Here is a 17677-nt window from a genome sequence, read left to right on the forward strand (position 1 = left end):
CATCAGTTACTGCCTGTGAAGAGCCTAACTTTGTCCTATGTAGTCCTGGACAAAGTATTAAAAGTTGTTTCTATGCTCCTGAGAGGTTAACAAACCAAAAGGGACTTGGGATCTAAAATTGTGTTTAGTATTTCCAAAGAAGGGTATACTGCTAATTCAGAATTTTCTTGAAAAAAAAAGTATCTTTCCCGATACAGTGTCACCAAACCTGCAATAGACTTATAGAGTGAACAGTAGAATTGAATGAGATTTTATAAATCATTTAGTTCAGTCCTTTCATTCACTTCTGAAGAAGGTGAGTTCTCAACTAGTTAAATACTTGTTTGAGGTCACAGCTACTGAAGGCAGCACTTGACCTAGAATCCAGATATGCAGTCTTTATGTTCTGTTGCATCAGAGTCCCTGCCTTGCTATAAGAACTTTGGCAAGTTACTTACCTTAGGTTTTCTGTTTATAATTTGGGCATAGGTTATAAATAGGATATAAACTCAGCTCTGTCCAAAACGCATTTAGTAGTTTTGCTGATTAGTATAGCCTAATTTACATGGAACTTTAAAAGAAAAGAGAAGAAAAAGAAATAACTCAGGAGCGTTTTTTTTTTGGCAGATCCATTGGCAAGCTTTCGCTCATGCTATCATATTATGGGCCAAAACTGAATTGGTTTCAAGCTCTTATAACTTAAAGCCAGTGTGCCAGCCTGAGAAACAAGCAGGGTTTTTTTGAGTTGTCTTTTCAAAGACATTTTATGGTTCAAGATAGGTGGCAGTGAAGCGGCTAAAGAAAAATGCACAGGGTGTGATACAATTAATAAATGAAGTAGGAAAAAGCGTTAACTTCAGATGGGCTGACCAGGGAAGACTGGATAGGGTTGAGTATAGGCCATCTGAACTCGCATGGTAGAAAGGTCCAGCTCTGTGAAAGCTGCAGGATGAGCATGCCAGGCAGGAGAGCAGTAGATACTAGGAGCCAAAGATCTTGATGCGGAATGAACTGATGATTGGGGCATATTTGAGGAGCAGAAAAAGTCCACGTGTTATGGATCCATAGTGCTTGCCATGAGAAATAAAGTCCTTTGTCTCTGACAACTCTGGAAACTCCAACTGATTGTATAATTTAGTTTAATAGTCAAAATGGCTTCTGGCCACTTATTATCTGTCCAAGAATGTGATAAATTAACCCTCCAACTGACAAGCAATGGAAGGCATACTTAAAATGCAAAATGGCTGCATTTCAGGTGACAGGGAAAATCTGGGATTAACTATTGCCGCTACAGTCTTGCAACTCATATTGTTACAGGGACACTTAACTAAGCCCAAACCAATCAAAAAATTAAAATAAGTTCAATGTCAGGCCAATGGTTCTCATGAAGAACTACACATCAGAATCATTTGTACAACTTTATAAAAATATAGGTTACTGGGCCTCTCCCTCAAAGGCTGATTCCAGGGGTTTGTAGGTTTCAAAAGCCCATGTGTAACACACAACCAGTTGTATACTTTATTTTCTAGTAATATTTTGAAACGCTTGACAGTTAAATGTGATGGTTACATTTTTCTGAGATGTGACCCTTTAAATAATTTATAGGACTTGGAAACTAGAAAAACAGTGGCTCAGGAAAAGGATCAACAACCTTGTCAATAAATGCCAAGAACAGAATATTGATTTCTTGAAGAAAAAGAAAAGTATGTGTGTGTGTGTGTGTGTGTGTGTGCGCACGCGCGTGTGTGCACGCATTCAACAAGGGGTATTTTTTAGTTTTCTGTAATTTGAATTGTGCTATTGTTATATCTATTCCTTTTTTTTTATTAATGTATTTTAATTCTGGTCTCTCCTAACATTCCAAAATCAGCCTGTTATCACCTCAGCTAAGATAATCTCACTGAACATGTTACTGCAGCTTCCTGTTTCAGAATACTATCCCTAGCATAATTCCTTCTCTGTGTCAGACCACCACTGACATTGTTGTCGCAGTTATTTGATTGTAGTAAGCCATTGAGGGATCACCAGAGCAGTATGATTTATGATCAAATCATGTGTATGATTTAGAATTCAACCTTAATTCTGAGAAGAAAACGCCAAGCATGACTCCTGTTTCCTAGACTATCTTTTTTTTCCTTTTTCTTTCCTTCTTTATTTTTTTCTTCCTTCCTCCCTCCCTCCCTCTTTCTCTTTCTTTCCCTCTTTCTTTCTTTCCTTATTTTTGCTGTTTTGGTGACCACAAATTTATTTCCTTATATTTAAATATTAAACATTTATAAAGTCTTGTGCAAGTGAATTTTAAGGTATAATACTACTGCCTACCTGTCTCACTAAGGATGCTGAAAGAATTAATGAGATAAGTCTGTAGGAAGCATTGAGCGCCTTTGTGTGGAGGGTGAGATTTAAAGGTGGAGGAAACTCAGGTAATTTCAAATCACTTTGGGTTGCCTAAGGAAGGCTTCACAATAAGCAAGAGTTAAAATAGGAATATACGGAATAGTTTTCCTGAATTCTGATAGGAGAAATAAATGAGTAATAACTGAGTTTAACTTCACTTTTTCCAGAAAAAAAATAGGATATCTTCCTATTGGTCTGGTTTAGAGACAGCTCAGCTTAGAGAAGGAAAGTTATTTCAGTCATCCCTGAGAATCTATGTTAGAGTATATCTCTGCTGGGACCAATTTAAGAGATAATCTTACTCTTATACATGATTAAAATTGGATCAAAAGAGATCTTTACTTGAAATTTAGAAGAAAGCACTGTATGTGGAATTATTTTATACCCTGTTAGCACAATGACATTGTATACTAAAAATCAGGTGAACATAACTAGAGGCAGCTAGTAAGTATCGTGTTAATCCAGAGTAACGGATACGGAGTAAAATGGAGGCATCCAAATTGCCACAAAAGTTTTATCATACAAATCTAAAAGGTTGTGATGGGATGAGGGATAAGGTAGTGAGGGAAGAGGAGAACAAACACTATAGACAGAAAGAAGCAACTTCTGGGCTTCTCTGGTGGCGCAGTGGTTGAGAGTACGCCTGCCGATGCAGGGGACGTGGGTTCGCCCCGGTCCGGGAAGATCCCACATGCCGCGGAGCGGCTGGGCCCGTGGGCCATGGCCGCTGAGCCTGCGCGTTCGGAGCCTGTGCTCCGCAACAGGAGAGGCCACAACAATGAGAGGCCCACGTACCGGAAAAAAAAAAAAGAAAAAAAAGAAACAACTTTTGTTGCACCCCAGCTGTTTCTGTGGACTAAGCTCTTAAATTAAAGAGTTCTCAGTACAATTGAGTCTCACAACAATCTTCACGGTTAATTATCATTATCCAAATTTTTTTTCTGAAGAAATCAAAGTTTAAAACGAGACACATATTGCCCAACGTTCTGTAATTGCTAACTGGAGGGGCAGAATTCAAATTCAGGTCTGTATTATTCAACAGTTTATGGTCTTTCTCCTATATAACACTGATCTAAGATAGTTGGTTTCCTCTCCCACGGGTTGAAAATTGATTAGAAACACACAAGTTACACACACACACATACACATACACACACCTTCCAGAAGTTTAACCTTCCAAAGTGACTAGATGAGTAAAAGCAAGCTGTTTCTAAGAGTGTAAATATGGGGCAGCCCATCCTCCCTCCTCCCTTTTTTAAATGTTTGCTCTTTCTGTTATGATTTGTCTTCAGCTTGAAGGTGTTAATGTACACCCCCAAAATGATTAGAGGACTCCTATTTCTTTCTTAGTTTCCACTTAAACTGTAACATTGTGTATTTAACTTTTTATTTTTACAATACCATCCAACTGCTTACCTTACAGAATGCAGAATGCTGCCAGCAAGTGTTTTGAACACTCCCCCACTGATTTTGTTCATGAAAAGAAGAGGTTAGTTGTGGTTTTGCAAGAAAACTATTAGTCCCCTGTTAAAGATAAGGAAAAGTACATAAGTACGTGGGCGTAAATGGTAGGCTTATCTCTTCCTGCCGTATCACCAACAAAAATGGTACTTGTGACTTCTGAGAGCAGCAGTTGCTCTTACTTTCCGTTAAGTCACTTTATTTTGGAATTGCACAGAATACTGGGATTGATGATGAAGTTATATGTCACCACGTGATAGAGAATAATCCAAGTAATAAACAACAGACATTTATAAGAAACAGATCACAGTAGGGGCACCAGACAGCCTTCAGCTGCAAAACAGCAGGAGTCAAGAAAAGGAATTTGATCAGTTGAACTTACTCAGATGTTACAGGGGCTGGTAATGTATCAAGAGGGAAATTGTAAAGATGCTTTCTGAAGACTATTTGGGAAGAATACACAAAAATAGCTAATAACGAAATATGTGATTGTACAGAAATTCCCTCATGGCAAACTCATGCCATTAATACCTAAGAAGAGAGTAAATTGCCCGTAAATTGCCCTGTGATCATAGTCGCACATAGTTGCAGCAAAGGAGGACTGCATATAGAGATCAACATATAGATAACAACTACTCAGCACACTGGAGGCTTTGCTGGGAGGGTGGATATTAATATCCAATGAGAGTCAGTTGAAATCAATGCAAAGTGATGGGACCTGCTCAGTGCAAGTGTCAGAGAACAAAGACATTGCTGGTTAAAGATCCATGAGCTGAGAAAGACTCTGAGACCATTAGTAGTTAGGAAATTGGTCATTTTGCCCCACAGTGTGAGCTAATCATTGCAAATCCCCACTTCTGGAGTGGCCCCAGGGAAGCAAAGCTCTTCACAGCCCTGAAAATAAACAAAGGGCCTGTGTGCAGAGCAAGGTTTAAGGGAAACCGGAGCTGTTCTGAGGAGGCAGGTCCTGCCCCTTTCCACCCTTTAACAGCCAGGTGTATATGCAAGACACCTTCCACTTCCACTTTTGGATATTTTTCACGAAACCTAAACGTTTGTCTTTTGGATTTCTCACCAGAGCTTTGTAACAAAGGAATCAGAGATTAAAATGGAGACTGTGTAAACTAAAATATTAAACAAATTCTCGTTAAGTACTTTATATTTGCAATAACGCCTTTACTTTGCAATACTGGTATTTGCAATAATGACTGATATCTTTAAATTATTGCCCCGGTGGGACCGAGGGATTGGAAACCTTGAGCAGAGAAAAACAACAAAAAGCAAATAAAGCAATTTAGTTTGAAATACGGAAGATGGAAGCACAGTAGAGGTTCAGTGAGGACAAATTGTTGTTGCTGTTGATATGTTTTGTTCATATCCAACTGTATTTTTGGCTGTCACTGTTAATTTTGCTTCATTCATTCAAAAGCATGTATGCATGAATACTAGGTTGTGGTGAGATGATAGTAATCAGAGCAGACCTAGTCCTTACCTCAAAGGACAGACAGTTCAACCATCGGCTTACTAATTGAACAAACAATGCTTACAATAAAGTATGATGAGCACTGTGATAGTGAAAACAAAGGGCTTCAGGAAATGCTTGGTGGAGGAGCTCAAGCCAGTCTAGGGGATTCTTAATCAAGACACCTCCCTGAACAAGAGATGTTTAAGCTGACATTAAAAAAAAAAAGAAAAAAGAAATGAAAGTAGGTTAACTATTTAGCATAGACACTAAAGTTGATATTAACTTATTAAGTTCTAAGAAAATTTAATTTATCAATTTCTGGTGTTTTGATGTCGATGTGATATGGTTTTTTTTTGTTTGTTTTGTTTTGTTTTTGCGGTATGCGGGCCTCTTACTATTGTGGCCTCTCCCGTTGCGGAGCACAGGCTCCGGATGCGCAGGCTCAGTGGCCATGGCTCACGGGCATGTGGGATTTTCCCGAACCGGGGCATGAACCCGTGTCCCCTGCATCGGCAGGCGGACTCTCAACCACTGCGCCACCAGGGAAGCCCTGTCATGGTTTTAATGATAATTATTCCATTTATCACCTGTAAACGCCTTGGTTTGCGGTAAGCACATAGTGGTTAGCCAAACTGCTCCTCAGAGAAAAATGTCCTTCTGATCATTTTTGCTTTCCTTTTCTTTCAAAATTTGTTGGGATATAATTCATATACCATAAAATTCACCATTTTAAAGTACAAAAGTTAGTGGTTTTAATATATTCATGAGATCATGTGACCATAACCACTATCTAATTGCAGAACGTTGTTTTCATCCCAGAGAGAAACCACACACCCATTAGAGTCACTGCTCCCAACCCTCTCCTCCACTCCTTCCTTTAGAAACAGCCAATCAAACATCTGTCTCTATAAATTTGACTGTTCTAGAGTTTCCAATACATAGAATCATACAGTAATGTGCTATTTTGTGATTGACTTTCTTCACTTAGCATATTTTGAAGGTTTACCCATGTCGCAGCATGTATCAGTACTTACTCCTTTTTATGCCAAGTGATATTCCATTGTGTGGATTTACCACATTTTGTTTGCTCATTCATCACTAGATATGTTTTTTGGCTTTTATGATTGGTGCTACTATGAACACTCATTTACAAGTTTTTGTGTGGACATATGTTTTCATTTCTCTCGGGTATGTCATCGAATGGCTTGGGTCCTGCTGCTAGCCACTTAAACAGTGAATACTCAAGAGATAAAGAAAGGAAAGGTGGCTTTAATCAAAACGCTGGCAATCTGGGGAGATGGTGGATTCAACATCCTCCAGAAACCACCTCCGAAGATTCTACTCGGGCCTGAAAGCTTTTAAAGGGAAGAAAGGAAGTAATCTCAGTTTGTTCTTGAGATTACTGAAGGGGAAGCTAGGGAAGAGATTTGGTCATTTGTTAAATTACTTATTCTTCATTTCTACTTCTTTGATCTATGGAAAGATCAGACAAGTTAGGCAACGTTTCGTGTGATTAAAAGATTTGAAAGGTGTGCTTGAGCCAGAGATGAGTAGAGCATGGAGGTGCCTGTTTTAAAAGTTAGTTACAATATAGCTTTGCTAAAGCGACAGTGAAAGGGGCTTCCTACTGAGGGCAGTTTCCTACGAAGAGCTGCTTACATACATGCCTAGGAGTGGAGTTGCTGGGTCATATTGATAACTCTGTGCTTCCTTTTTGATGTGCTGCCAGCCTGGTTACCAGTTTGCATTTCCACCAGCAGTGTTTTGCTTTCTTTTTATAGACTCCAGAGGAACTAGAGGATGTTTCTGACCTGGAAGAAGATCACGAGGTCCGCAGTCACACCAGTGTTCAGACTGAAGGGAAAACTGACCGGGTGAGTCCCCGCCCTGCGGGGAGAGCCGTGTGCCATGCCCTCTCCTTGTCAATCCAGGCAGCCTCTCACAGTAGGGATCCCTGGATTTGGGGCTGGTCTCGTAAAGCACAGGGAGAAGAGCCTTAGAATGCAGGAGCACCGTCATGAGGGGAATGATTTCCTCTACCTTGAGAGCTCACAGTGAGGCCATTTCTGGTTAGGTAGTGAATCACTCCGTGCTACTTTTGGTCTTTATAGCAGTCATGGGAATATCAAAGTGAAATTTGTACCTGTTTGCTTAGAGTAGAAAAGAGAAATCACGAAGTTGTAAATATACTTGGAAATTCTAGGGGAGAAGAATCAACTTCTGAGGCAATATTCCTCTACTTTTCTTCCTTTCTACAATGCTTTCTTCTGCCCCATCAACACACACACACACACACACACACCAATGATGTTCATCAATTTTTGAATTACTCTGAGATGTTCTATTTCACTTTATTTACACCCAATGCTTGGGAGTTAGTGAAAGTTTGATTTCCTAGCTATTGATAGCTTGCAACTGGAGAACAGACTATAGGACTTGAGTCTGAAAGCCAGGTAGTATAGCATAGTGGCTAAGACTGCCTGAGAATACATCTAAATCAGCCACTTCCTTGCTGGGTTACTGGGGAACTCACTTAGCCTTTCTCTACCTCTGTTCTCTGATTTGTAAAGTAAGTATACTAATGGTATTCTCTATATGAGGATTACTGTGGGAATCAACTAAATTAATGACTAGAGCACTTAACACAGTGCCTAGCTCTTAGTAAGTTCTCAATAATGATTATTGAGAACGAACTAAGTAGCGATAGTATTATTATCATCATCATCATTATTATTATTTAATTAGTTTAATTCAGTGTCATAAAATTTGGAGATGTATGAAACAGATAAATTTAAGACAGTCCTGTGTTTTCAAATTGCCTAGAACAGGTATATGTCAGTCACAGTACCTGTGTTTTATTAGAAATGTTGGTTATCTTGAGTTTTTATTTCTTGCTGATTATTTGATCTATAAGTCCTGTAGTAGCCAGGGGACACACAGCACCTGGAGTTAGTTTCCTTCAAATCTGGTAGGCATTCTCGGTAGGAGATAAAATCTTACAAATGGCAATGGAATTGGAAATGAATTTTGGCAATGGTAAACTTTGCTTACGCTTTCAGCGAAGTGAACGATTGATGCACTTGGGCCACTGGAGGTGGAGCGTGTGTGTCAGGGCGCACAAAGTAACTGATCGGAGGGAATTTTCTTAAAATAAAGGCACCTTTTAGGATGCTAGGATTAATATAAACATGCCCTAGTTCTCATTCTGCCTTATCACGTGTAGACAATGAAACCTGGGTTAAGAACCTTAAAATTTAGAAAGTTCAAATTCCTTTATCTGAAAAATGAGAATAATACTACACCTTCTCACAGCATCGTTCGTAACTCCAAAGAAGGCAGTGCATACGAGACTGTTTCATAAACTTCATATGCTGAGAGGAGAAGGTTCTTCTTATTATTATTATTTATATTTTTGTTCTGGGAAAAACAGCAGCTAAATGACCACTTGCCCATGGTGGTTATAAAGCTGATGACCTCCACGGTTCCAGATCTTAAGACCCTTTCATAGAAGCCACTGCTTCTAACCTTGTGGCAATCACCCTGAAAGTGCTCTGAATCCTGGCTTTGTGTTCCATTGTGCAGTTTCCTGATAATCCAGTTCATTTGTAATGCTTGTGGGCTATACCCTTACCACTATCTAGTAAAAGAGATCCGTCACCATCAAATCTACTGGAAGCAACATTATATTCAACACAGCCACTCTCTGCTTTTGTAAATCTCCCCTATACATTCCAAATAGCTTGGATTTTATTCACTTCCTGCCTTGAGGCTTTCCTGTAATTGCTGTGTGGAATCCCTCAGGAAGCAAATCAGATAGTCTAATACATACACAACCTTATGTGAGGCACTAACACCTCCCAGAACAACTCTTAACCAATACTCTTCCATTCCTTGGATGAACTATATAGAACTGCATTTTCTGCAGTTCCCCAAAAGTTCCCCAAGGGATCAAGCCAATTCCAACAGCAGTGACCAGCTTGATAATATATCTTTGGATTGGCTCTCCTTTCTTTCCTGATTCATTCTTAGGCTCTTAGCTCTGTTCCTTAAATCTATTCCCCCAGATACTTTCCATTCTTAGTCTCTGCTTTTGGGGTAAAATGAGAAAAGGTAGTCACATCGCATGTGCTGTTTATTTAATGATCGTGTTAATTATGCTATACTGCTATTATTATCCCAGTTTTACTAATAAGATCACTGAGGCCCCGATTTATATAACTTGTCTAATAAGTGGATTATGTTTCCACACTAAGAACTTGAGTGATTACCCCATGTCAGTTTACTTAGGACATAGAGTTAGCAGAATGAATCCTTTACTAAAAAGTAGACAGAGAACCCCACCACAACAAACCTGATAGATCATCGGTGGAATGAAAGAGAACAGAATAAAGGATACTCCAGCAATCTGAAAGAAAGGAAGAGTACAAATTTTTAAAAATTTAAAGAATAATTATTGTACGGTCTGGATAACTTAACTCCACTAACACCCTCTTATTGAATATCTATCTTGTGAGTTTATCACAACAGATTCTGCTGTCATACCTGAAGTTTATATGACTAGCTAAGGAGGATAGCTCAAATCTGTCCTCTACCTAAATCACCTGACCAGAACTAAGATCATGTTTAGATAGGTTTTATGTTCTCTCCCAGGCATCTTATATCCCTAATATTCCCATATTTCTTATAATTGCATCCCTGTACTTAGAGTATATTCATATGTTCAGTCTTTTTTATTTTATTTTATTTTTTATAAATTTATTTATTTTTGGTTGCATTCGGTCTTTGTTGCTGGGGGGGCGGGCTTTCTCTAGTTGTGGCAAGCGGGGAGCCGTGCTTCATTGCGGTTGGTGCAGGCTTCTCACTGCGGTGGCTTCTCTTGTTGCAGAGCATGGGCTCTAGGTGCGCGGGCTTCAGTAGTTGTGGCGCGTGGGCTCAGTAGTTGTGGCACATGGGCTTAGTTGCTCCACAGCATGTGGGATCTTCCTGGACCAGGGCTTGAACCCCTGCATTGGCAGGCGGATTCTTAACCACTGAGCCACCAGGGAAGTCCATATGTTCAGTCTTATGGCCATTTGAGACTTTGTATTCTATCCAGCATTTCCTGAAGTTCGTGTCCACTGGCCAGAGTATACCTTTTGACATATTTGCCAAATACCGTTAATTTGAGAAGATACTGAAGTGGAATTTGTCGAGAATTTTTTGAATACTTATGCCGTTCTCAATGAAGAATTCCTTGTCACTGCACAAGACAAGTGTTTGGGTTCCTTTTTATTTGCAGCTATTACTGCGGAGTAAATGCCTTTTTGGTTCTGGGATTATGCAGGCTCTGCTCTATTGAACATGTACTAGAACCAATCTTAGGCACTGTTTAGTAATGGAGTGACAGTTATTTATTGTCATTTTACTTTCTGCATTTCACTCCCAGTAGCTTTGGCTCAACATCATCTGTTACTGCTGTCATTGGTGGCAAATGCCACTGGGCATTGTAAAGGTCTGTAACCAACAAATAATGATTTAGAGTCCACAGTCAATGAGAGCAAAATACTGAAAGACCAATAGTGCATGCCTTATGAGGTGGCAGGGGAACAGTGGTGGAAATTAGTGATTATCTTAATTATTATACATGAATACTCACTGGACTGATCCTCTGGTTATATCCAGTGATCAGGCATTCCATGGTGATACAGGAGAGTGGGTTTGCTACAGGTTTATAGAGCATTCGTCAGAGCTCATTGTTTATTCTGTTCATGCCCTTAGCAAGGATGAAGTAGACATCTTTTATCTTAAAAACTCAGAAAGAAATTAAAATAGACTAAGAAAATAAAATTCTTAAACTCACTGATAATAAGATTTTTTTGTAAATCCTTAAAGCTTCTTAAAAATTTTATTAAGTATAAGTTAAGCCATATTTTCTGTTTAAACAGAGGCGTGTCATTTACCATTAACACTTTATAGTTCATAGAATATTTCCAAATTGCTGTCTTATTTAACAAAAGCCCTGGGTTTTGGTTTGTAATTTTTTCTTGATTTTACTAATTAGGGAATTAGACTCAAAGAGTTTCAGTAGTTCATGCAAGTCGTATAGAAATGGGGCCAAATCCCAGGTCTTCTGGTACCAGCCACACTCTTTCCAGTGTAGCATGCTTGTAAACTTGGGTAGAATCTCATAACCCCTTAAGATTTCATTGCTGTACTATCGCTACAGCCATATCATGGTGTCAATATTGTAATTCCTCTAACAGAAAGATGACTCGTGAAACTGAAGGCCATAAACCTTAGTATCAGATCTGTTTAAGTCTCACAAATTTCTAACTGTCCCAATACTGCAGTCTCCCATCAATAACAAAATCAGTTTGTTGGGTACTACTTGGAAACTATGTAGCGATGCCCAGACCCTGAGAGTCTCCCTGGTGGACCACTTTGCACTGATGAGATGGATTCTACTCAAGTAGAATCACACCGTGGAGGAATTTCTTGGGCAGCAATCTGGGGTCTCCAAGCAAAGGATCCAGAGACAGAGGCAGTTACTCCTAACTCAGCCTCTTACCACATTGGCTTCTGTGATATTTGAATAAAGGGAACATTCTAATTTTTAGAAATTTTCCCTGGTTTATTGTGGGCAATTTGGGCAGCAGTAGCCATAGATACTCAGAAAATTGCGAGTGTCAGTAGGGTGGTAGCTAAAAGTATATTCCTCAAGCCTACCTAGGAGACAACTGTGGATTTAGAAAGACTCAATAAAATGGATTGAAAGAGTTTTGTGAATAGAATGGGTGAGAAAGTGACTTGCCTTTTTGGGCCCTGCTATATAAATATAATGTAGAAGTTAAAAGTATGCACTTTGGGGTCACATAAACTTGGGTTCAAATCAGGGTTCTACCAATTACTATCCATATGACCCTGGGAAAGTTAGTTTATACTTCTAACTTACAGTTTTCTCATCTGTAAAATTGTGATAATAATAATAATACCTATTATTACTAATAGATGGAGTGGGAGAAATGGGTAAAGGGGGGTCAAAAATGCTCAAAGTAAGGGTGAAGAAAATAGTGTCTATTTTATAGTTGTTTTTGAAGATTAGATATATGAAAACTCATTTCTCACACAAAGGAAATGCTCAATAAATTTTGATGTTTACAAAAATGAATTTCAAGACGTGTATAGATTTGTGTGTGCTAATGTTATACTTTACTTCCTTTTGAGGAGTTCAAGGAGCTTTGTAAATACAGATCTCTCAGTCTTTCAATGTAAGCCTGCTTTGGTCTCCTGGTTTCGTGGGGTAAATATTTAGCACTCTATGACCAAAAATCTTTTGAAGTTTCTTTTTCCCTCAGCAGGGGGACATATCTGGAACTTCCTTAAAAGGTTGAAAGGAAGATGGTATAATATGATTCTTAATGATGCTAGCACTTTTATATTCATAATGTAGAACTGAAATAATGATCACAAAAAGGAACTTTTGGTAGTAGGAACAGAAAGTTTTACCCCAAAGTTGTCAAGTTCTTATTTTCTTCAGTGATTTTGGAATGCTTGGCCCTGCACTGGGAGTTTTTCTTCTTTGTGGAATTATAGTAGCTTGGTGATCTATTAGTTTCTATCTTAGAGTCCTCAGTTACCTTCAGCAAGGTATATGGGGCTGAATTTTCTAGTTTTATGGTACATACTCATAAAAACAGAAAAAAAGCATCCTGATATTTTATAGGATGCATGTTGGAGACAGTTTTGCAAGGAGTCATTTAAAATCACCTTTCTCTACCCCTGTCCATGACGGACAGACGTTCTAGTGATTGTTCCCTCTGCCTAAACAGCTTGAAAGCCAGTAAGGTCTAAAAACGAAATCAAAAAGTCTGTTCTGCCTTACACAATTTAAACTTTGATCATAGTGTCTTATAGATAAGGAGTGAAAAAGGGAACTCATTTAACAGTGCTGAATAGGGCCAGATTTTTATTTGAAGGCATTTGATGCTGTGGTCTCTAATTGCTGAAATTAAATTTAATGAATATAACATTAAAAACAAACACTTAAAATTTTGTAATTTCAGCTGTAGTCGTATCATATTTCAGCATGATAAAGTTATGACACCTTTTTAAAGATTCATCATATTTACTGATGACCCAGAATTAAAGAAGTTGTGACTTGTAGTCAATTCAATGACTAATATTTGTCCTATCTTTAACATTTATGCTCACTTAAGAACATACAATTTGTAAACCGGCCCTGCCTTAAAGAATATCATTGAGGCCATTGAGTCTCTATATGCTCTATAAATAGAAGTAAATTAGGAGGGAAATAACAGTTGCTAGGTTACTTGACACAACCCCAAAATGTCAGCAGCAGCAAATGAATTGGAGCGTATCAAATCTTAAAATACTGGAGGTGATTCTTGGTATTAAAAAAAAAAAAAAGCCATGTACACTTAAATATGATGTTGATGGTAGAACACCCTCATTGCTGCTTTCTACCATGTAGTCCGCTGAATATCCTCAACCATGAGAAGAGAAAAATTGCCATGAATGAGTGGTGTATTTTAAGAATTGGAAACATTTTAATACTTTTTTTTTTTTTTTTTTTTGCGCGGGCCTCTCACTGTTGTGGCCTCTCCCGTTGCGGAGCACAGGCTCCGGACGCGCAGGCTCAGCGGCCATGGCTCACGGGCCCAGCCGCTCCAAGGCATGTGGGATCTTCCCGGACAGGGGCACGAACCCGTGTCCCCTGCGTCGGCAGGCGGACTCTCAACCACTGCGCCACCAGGGAAGCCCGGAAACATTTTAATAGGTCCTATTTATTATCATAATACACTCCCAATAACTTAAATTTATACTGAATTACCATACAGAATATGGAGACATGACCGCATTACCTTCGTGATATAATTTGGTTTAGGTTGCCATGAAAAGCACAGGTCTGGTAAGCCTTGATGAAATGACATTACTCAGCAGCACTGCACTAGGTAGTGCACGTTCTCATCATTTGGTTCTATAATTTCTATTGTGTATTTGGTGGTAACGCTGCTCTCTTACCTTTCTGGGTGATCATTCTCAGTGCTTCATGGTTTCCTCTTCCTCTCTATTCTTAGGCATTAGGGTTCACTAGAGTTTTGATGTAAGCCCTATAGTCCTCAGGTGTTTTCCACTTTTCCTGGATATGCTCATATAGTCCCAATGTTTCAGATGTCCTATATAGAGGTACATGACTTGAGCCAAGTCCTGTCTCCTGAGCTCTGGCTGCATATATTTGCAGGCCTGTAAGTTTCCTTGCCTCATGTAGCTCACCTGTGGAACTCACTGTTTCTAAGCCTGAATGCATCATCTTACCCCACAAATCTACCCCAACTCCCATATTTCTTATGGTGCTTCTGTACATTCTTTTGCACAAGTCTGAACTGGGAATCTTTTTTTTTTTTTTTTTTTACTCCTTCCTACAGCTAATCATACAATTAGTGCTGGTTTTACTATCTTCTATCTGAACTTGTCCATTTTTTCACCACCTCCACTATCACTTCTTTCAAAGAAAATGTGCACTGGACAAAGTTAAAAAGGAAAGGAAGACTTTACTCAAGACCACTGCAATAGAGGAGAGAGACCAGAACTCAGTCTGAGTTCAACTCTGCTGAAACAAGGGGGTGAAAAATTTTCAGAGGTGGGGTGAGGGGGTTTGGAGGCCATCTACGTTCTCTTTGGACTTTACCCAAAGGAAAAGTGAACTTTCTCTATTTACATGACCGGAGGGACTTTTATAATTTGGAGCCAGGTGCCGTCTAAAGTAAGCTCCTCCCCTCCCACAGAGACTGGAAGTTAGGGCTCTATCTTACTTGATGGTTACATTTCAAAGGGATGGCTCCCAGGTCCTTGAGAAAGGTAGTCCTGGGTTGGAAAACTGGCAAGAAGCATTAAGGTATTTACATCTCAAAGAGACAGAGAAGGAATTTACAGCTCTACATTTTATAAAGTACATTCTCTAAGAAAAAGGAGGTCAGGAGCTTAGAGTCAGGAAAAAGTCTGTCTGAAGCTCAGTCAAGCTGAGGGGAGTGTTAAGGTTGTCTTGGTGAATACCTTAGTTCAGGCACTGGTGTGTCTCACTAGATTGTCTGTCTATAGCAGACTCCTAAATTGTCTTTTTCCTCTAGCTTTGTGAACGTTCATTCTCTCACTTGAACTCGTGTAATGTTTCTAAAGTGCAAATCTGTCGTCTATCACCATGCATTAAACCTCTTATAGGTCTCAGTGTCTCCCCATCCAATTCCTCAATGCCCTATGTAAGAGAACTTCAGGATCTGCTCCCCGCTCCTCTCTTTTGCCTCATATTTCACCACTTTCTCTCCAAACCTGACCCCTTGTATGTAAATCATTCTTCCTAGAAGACACAGGCTCTCCCCTCACATCCCTCTCTTAGGAAAACAATTCCCTCAACTCCCCGTCTTCCCCTTCATCTTTAAATACCTGCTTATCATTAGGATTCCAGATTAGCTTAGACTTCATCGAAATGCAAGTCCAAGTGTACTTTCCTCCCAACATCCATCTGTAATACATGGAGATTCCCATATCATGACATTTCTTGTACCTGTATAATTTCTTACATGATGGCTTTTTTTCCTCCATTCAGTAAACCTAAGTAAACCTCATTAGTGCAGAGAACATGTTTTTGTCTCATTTAGCGTTATATATACAGAGCCTCATACACTGCCTGGTAGATTTAGATGAAAAAAGATAAAGATCACCTTCCTTTTGTAAGCCACCTTGCCTCAAAAGTACACTAGGTCTTCAATAGATTAAGTCTAGGGGATTACATTAATTTCTTTCCTGATCTTTCTCCCTTCCAACAGTTGTACTTACTTGAACCAGATAAATCTTACTATAAATTGCTAGGTCACTACTCTGAAGTATTCAGTGGCTCCCTACTATCCAGTACCTGCTAGTATAAATGTTAATTGTTCTTCTTCTTGCCAAAGTCCTTCACAGTGCCTCCTTATTCCTGGCCCTCTAGGCATACAAATCCAAAAACTCTCTTTTTTTGCTAAACTGATTCTTGTGTTCCTGGTAGTTAGAACTATCCCTGAGGCTATGATTTTTCCCATGTCTGAATTGTCTACCTTTTGTCCTTTTTTACTCCGTCAAATACAAAAGTACTTTAAGGTGAGCTCGACCCCCCTAATTTCCAAGAGGTTTTCTTTATACTTAGCCACTATTGACTTAATGATACAAACATTTCTGCTGAGAAGCAGTCTAAAGGACAGTGTACTTACTCATTTTGGATTTTTATGTGCTAAGGTCACTAGGCTCTATCTTTCTGTATCTACAGTGAAGTGTCGTACCTGGAAGTCTCAACTTCGTTTTATACAAATTCTTTACCTGAATTGAAATTTAGTGTCATTCCTCTGACTTTATAAGTCACTGTGTAAAAATGTAGGCAGAGAAAATTAAAGCTTAAAGCATTGTTATTATTTTATCTGAAACCTTTTATAATATTTTAATAAATAGCTCTTGAAATGGCAATCCAGGAGAGATTGTTACCAAATACCTTAACATACTCTCACTTGTCAGACAGTGGAACTACATTAAACTATATACATTTCACCCTACCTTGGTCGTTGGGAAGTTCTCAGTTAAAATTAATGCTTAGTAACTAATCTTAAATGCCTGGTATGTTTGTCTCTTGTTTCTAATTGTCTTATTTATCTTTAGAAATAATTAATCTTCATTATTATTAGTTAGTGAACCTAACCTTCCATCAAGCTTTAAATAGAGTGTTTTCTACTCATTGATGCTTTCATAGAAGAGGAAATAGCAAGCAGGAAAGCCTCAAGGAAGGAATGCTCTGGGAAGCCAGTGTTAGTGAGGTGAGGGGAGGTCTGAGACTAAAAAGGAGGCCTGATCTTGTAGGTCACAAAAGCCATTGTAGGACATTTAGCTTTTCTTTTGAGACGGTAGGCTTTGAGCCAGAGAGTGACGTACGACTTTTATTTTAAAGGGGTCTTTCTTTATGTTGTGTTGAAAACAGTCTGAGTAGTGGTACAGGAGAAAGCTGGAAGTTAGAAAACTATCACTATTATCCAAGTAAGAAATGATGGCGGCTGAGACTGTGGTTTTAAAAATAGAGAGGTTGAAAGTTGTTGATTGAACATATATGGAGATGGGTGAAGCAGTGAATTCTCTGAAGCTTAGATATTGAGTATGAGAGGGAGAGAATGGAATCAAGGACAACTCAACGTTTTTGTCTTGAGAACTGAGAATGTGGACTTACCATTTATATCGTTTTGGAGGAGACAATTGAGCACATTGGAGATGGTAGAAGATCAGAAATTAATTTTGAATATATCTAAGTCTTAAAAGTCTTATTAGACAACCAACTGAAGATGTCAAGTAGACAGATTTGAA

The 17677-nt window shown here is 38.9% G+C and overlaps 1 protein-coding gene across 13 annotated transcripts in view; it reads left to right on the top strand.

Moving 5' to 3' along the window:
* The window catches only part of CTNNA3 (catenin alpha 3), a 1677393-nt gene that overhangs the window by 1498900 nt on the left and 160816 nt on the right, over nucleotides 1-17677 (top strand). For all 13 annotated transcript variants that reach the window (XM_079899786.1, XM_079899790.1, XM_079899787.1 and 10 more), the window contains one exon: nucleotides 7084-7176. In XM_079899786.1, the coding sequence (XP_079755912.1) occupies nucleotides 7084-7176 (93 nt within the window). The remainder of the gene's footprint in view (nucleotides 1-7083; nucleotides 7177-17677) is intronic.

This window comes from Stenella coeruleoalba (assembly GCF_951394435.1).
Source record: "Stenella coeruleoalba genome assembly, chromosome: 16".
In the NCBI taxonomy this organism is placed as follows: Eukaryota; Metazoa; Chordata; class Mammalia; order Artiodactyla; family Delphinidae; genus Stenella; species Stenella coeruleoalba.